Source organism: Aphanomyces astaci (genome assembly GCF_000520075.1).
Source record: "Aphanomyces astaci strain APO3 unplaced genomic scaffold supercont1.33, whole genome shotgun sequence".
Classification (NCBI taxonomy): domain Eukaryota; phylum Oomycota; class Saprolegniomycetes; order Saprolegniales; family Verrucalvaceae; genus Aphanomyces; species Aphanomyces astaci.
Genome location: NW_009798296.1, coordinates 558,742 through 562,033, shown reverse-complemented (window position 1 = coordinate 562,033; position 3,292 = coordinate 558,742). Strand labels below are relative to the sequence as shown.

At 44.8% G+C, this 3,292-nt stretch overlaps 2 protein-coding genes across 4 annotated transcripts in view; one reads left to right on the top strand and one right to left on the bottom strand.

Moving 5' to 3' along the window:
- The window catches only part of H257_11372 (hypothetical protein), a 4,364-nt gene extending 2,898 nt beyond the window's left edge, over positions 1–1,466 (top strand). For 2 of the 3 annotated variants that reach the window (XM_009838272.1, XM_009838270.1), the window contains 3 exons: positions 217–436; positions 795–1,217; positions 1,298–1,466. In XM_009838272.1, coding sequence (XP_009836574.1) covers positions 217–436; positions 795–1,217; positions 1,298–1,399 — 745 coding nt within the window. In that variant the 3' untranslated portion in view covers positions 1,400–1,466. The remainder of the gene's footprint in view (positions 1–216; positions 437–794; positions 1,218–1,297) is intronic. The other variant, XM_009838271.1, reaches the window with a different exon arrangement.
- Positions 1,467–2,224: 758 nt separating this feature from the next.
- Positions 2,225–2,779, bottom strand: H257_11371 (hypothetical protein; the record flags this gene model as incomplete). The annotated part of the gene is made up of 2 exons (XM_009838269.1): positions 2,225–2,605; positions 2,666–2,779. The coding sequence occupies 2 exons, from the start codon at positions 2,777–2,779 to the stop codon at positions 2,225–2,227; spliced, it is 495 nt and encodes a 164-aa protein (XP_009836571.1).
- Positions 2,780–3,292: the final 513 nt, after the last annotated feature.

The following is a 3,292-nucleotide window of genomic DNA, read 5'->3' as shown; positions in this document are numbered from 1 at the left end:
GAATTGTTCCAAGAGTGGATAATTTGATTGGTCACTTGAATCGTGTTGTGGGTTTTGATTGGTCGATCATCATCGATTGTGTGTCGATTTGGTGATTCTGCTTATTCGATTGAGCACCCACCCACTATAATTTCGAATCGACTTGACAATACTATATATATATATATATTTATACACTCGTGTAGTCGATTGTCTTAAGGTTTCATATGTATATAGGGCGTCCGTGTTGGCGGCGGCAAACCCCGTGTTTGGCCGTTATGATGACATGCGCAGTGCGTCTGATAACATCGATCTCATGAGCACGATCCTCAGTCGATTCGATCTGATCTTCATCGTGCGAGACATTCAGGACGAGACTCGCGATCGCAATATGGCGGCGCACGTCGTTCGCGTCCATACTAACCAGCTCAACCAACCGCAGCAAGATACCCAGGGGGTATATATATATATATATATATATAGTCCTTTGAGCCAATGTTTTGTTTGTACTGAGATGATATATATATAGTCCTTTCAGCCAATGCTTTGTTTGTACTGAGATGTTATATATATAGTTCTTTCAGCCAATGCTTTGTTTGTACTGAGATCTTGTATGTCAAACTTGTCGAGGGTTACACTAAAACAAGTCCCTCACTACATTCGATGTTGAATGATTGATACGATTTGATTGGCTTGTTGATTCGTGTCGTGGATTTTGATTGGTCGATCGATATTTGTGTGCCGATTTCGTTCAATCAATTTGACAATATATATATATATATATATACTGATCACAAGTGCATGTTGTTGCATAGGAGATTGAACCAGCGCTCATGAAGCGTTTCATCACGTACTGCCGGCAGCGCATTGCGCCGCGACTATCGATGGACGCGACCCAGGCATTGCAGGACTTCTACGTGCAAGTTCGGGACACAGTGCGCCAGGATGAGAAAGCGCGCGCGATTCCCATCACGGTGCGGCAGCTAGAGGCATTGGTGCGCATCTCGGAGAGTCTGGCCAAGATGCATCTCAAGATTCAAGTGACTTCGGAGAACGTCCAAGAAGCCATTCGGCTGTTCAAAGTATCGACGATGAATGCATCGCAGGATGGCGGCACCCGCGGCCTCTTTGGGGCGTTCCATGAGAAGGCCGCGGTCGTCGAGGAAGCTATCCTCAAGATGGTTCATGTCGGCGTGCGCATGGACACGACAGCGCTGTATATCAAGCTCGAATCTCAGGTACTAGTAGTACTAGTAGTAGTTAGTAGTTTCTACCGAGGGGATTCGAGTGGGTGTTTATGTTATGCTGTGATTGTCAGGGACACAATCCGAACGCGATCCAGCGAGCCATTCGCGGCATGGTGCAAAAGGGATCGCTCAAGCAGACAAACCAGTACAAATACGTGTTGCGTGCTATGTAATAACCCAACTCCCCTTTGAAATATATATATATATTATCAAGTCCATTCGAAATTTGAGTGGGGTGCTCAATCGAATGAGCAGCACCAAATCGGGAGACAATCGATCGACTAATCAAAACTGAGATCACAAATCAAGTAGCCAATCAAATCCACTCTTGGACCAATGACTGAAATTAGTGTGACACTGGACTCATACAAAAGTGAGTACGAAAAGGACTATATATATTGTAAAAGTTCCCAATTCTTCGGTCCCGTTTTACTGAACCTGCAACGTCCCGGCGACATATGATGAATTGTAAGCCACAAAAACGACATACAAACAAATATAATAATAGCCAATCAGAGACAAGAAATTTCAGATAAGCCAATCAAATGTTGCAGCGAGGTTCTACAGTATCCAGGGTGGAAATCATACCAAATCTACCTACTGATTTCCCTCTGACTTTTAAACGGGGCAAAATCTATAATTTATATAATCTTATATTTATTAACTTACACAGAACGTTTTGAAAATTCAAATGCAAAGAGTGAAAGGCATCAATACTGTAGCGTTGTGTTATTTTGAAGCACGAAGTTGCGCATCTCCTTGGTTGACAAGCAAGATCGGTTGTACGAAGTACTCTCGTCGTTGCAATGGGCTGGGCGAAGGAAGCATGGCGCGCAGTATCGCCATCGACGGTGACCAACTGCTGGAATCGTACGGGCATACTTGATAGTAGTCGAAGTAAATAGTTCAGATTACAATCAAGATTTCCATCAATAACAACAACTATTAATAGTTTATAGTTCCGACAACAATCAAGATTACCATCAATTTTATTACCATCAATGAGCCCCCAACAATTTTGGAGGGGGTGCTCCCTTCGTCTTGACAGCCTGGCAATATCGCTCCATTCGTGAACGGACAAGGCCGTCGTTCATGTACAACAAGTCAGCATGGAACGTGTATATCATGCGCGCAACACACAGCACAATGCGACTAACAGCGGCTTGTGAACGCCCGAACTCGTTGGCAATCGTGTGTAGCTTCGACGGCTCCGCAAAGCGTCGACATAACATGGTCAGGGATTCCAGTCCTCGAACGTTATCTCCTGCAGGCGTAACGACGGGATCGGGAAGTCGAAGCTTTGCAGTGAGAAGGGCGAGCTGGTCAATCGTGAAGCGGTAGAGCTCAATCGCTGTTGGGCTGTCCAGCGTTGTGTTGAACTGGTTAGTGTACGTACGGATTCCTGGTGCACGTCACAATCGCAGTAATTGTCTACTCACGCATATTTGCAACAGGCGACGGAGGACCCACCACCGGCCATTGGCGCGATGAACGAGGATCGCCACGAGCGCAACGGTTTGCTCGAGCGTAAGCTGGGGTGCAAGGAGTGCCATAGATGGATTCACAAATGCCCAACAAGTACGCACTTGTTTTATCCAATGAACTACAAACTCGAAACTCGATGGTCCTTGAGATGCCAATCAAGTTTGATTTTCGCCAAACAAGCCTTGGCCAATCAAATTGCTTGATTTTGGTGGGCCAAACTGGAACTCTAGCTCAAATTGATTTCGAAAGAGCTCTATTAGAGCTCTAATGAAGTGATATCAACACAGAGATTGAGTATTAACTTGTGCAATATTACACCCCTTTAATTTTATAAACTATTCGCATATTGACACGTCATTTCAAATAGTACATCATCAATTTTAGGCGATTCACGACTTGAACAGTGATAATCCATCGTGCTCTCCTGGCTGTCTGTTCTAGAATGCTCAGTACATTGGCGTTTTAGTCGATCACTTCTTTAATTACTTCATATCATCCAAGGTCATCCACTACTCCTCGTTCATGCCGAGCCGAAACACCACGACACCAGCAAAGATACTCCCCTCTGCCCGCACGATTAC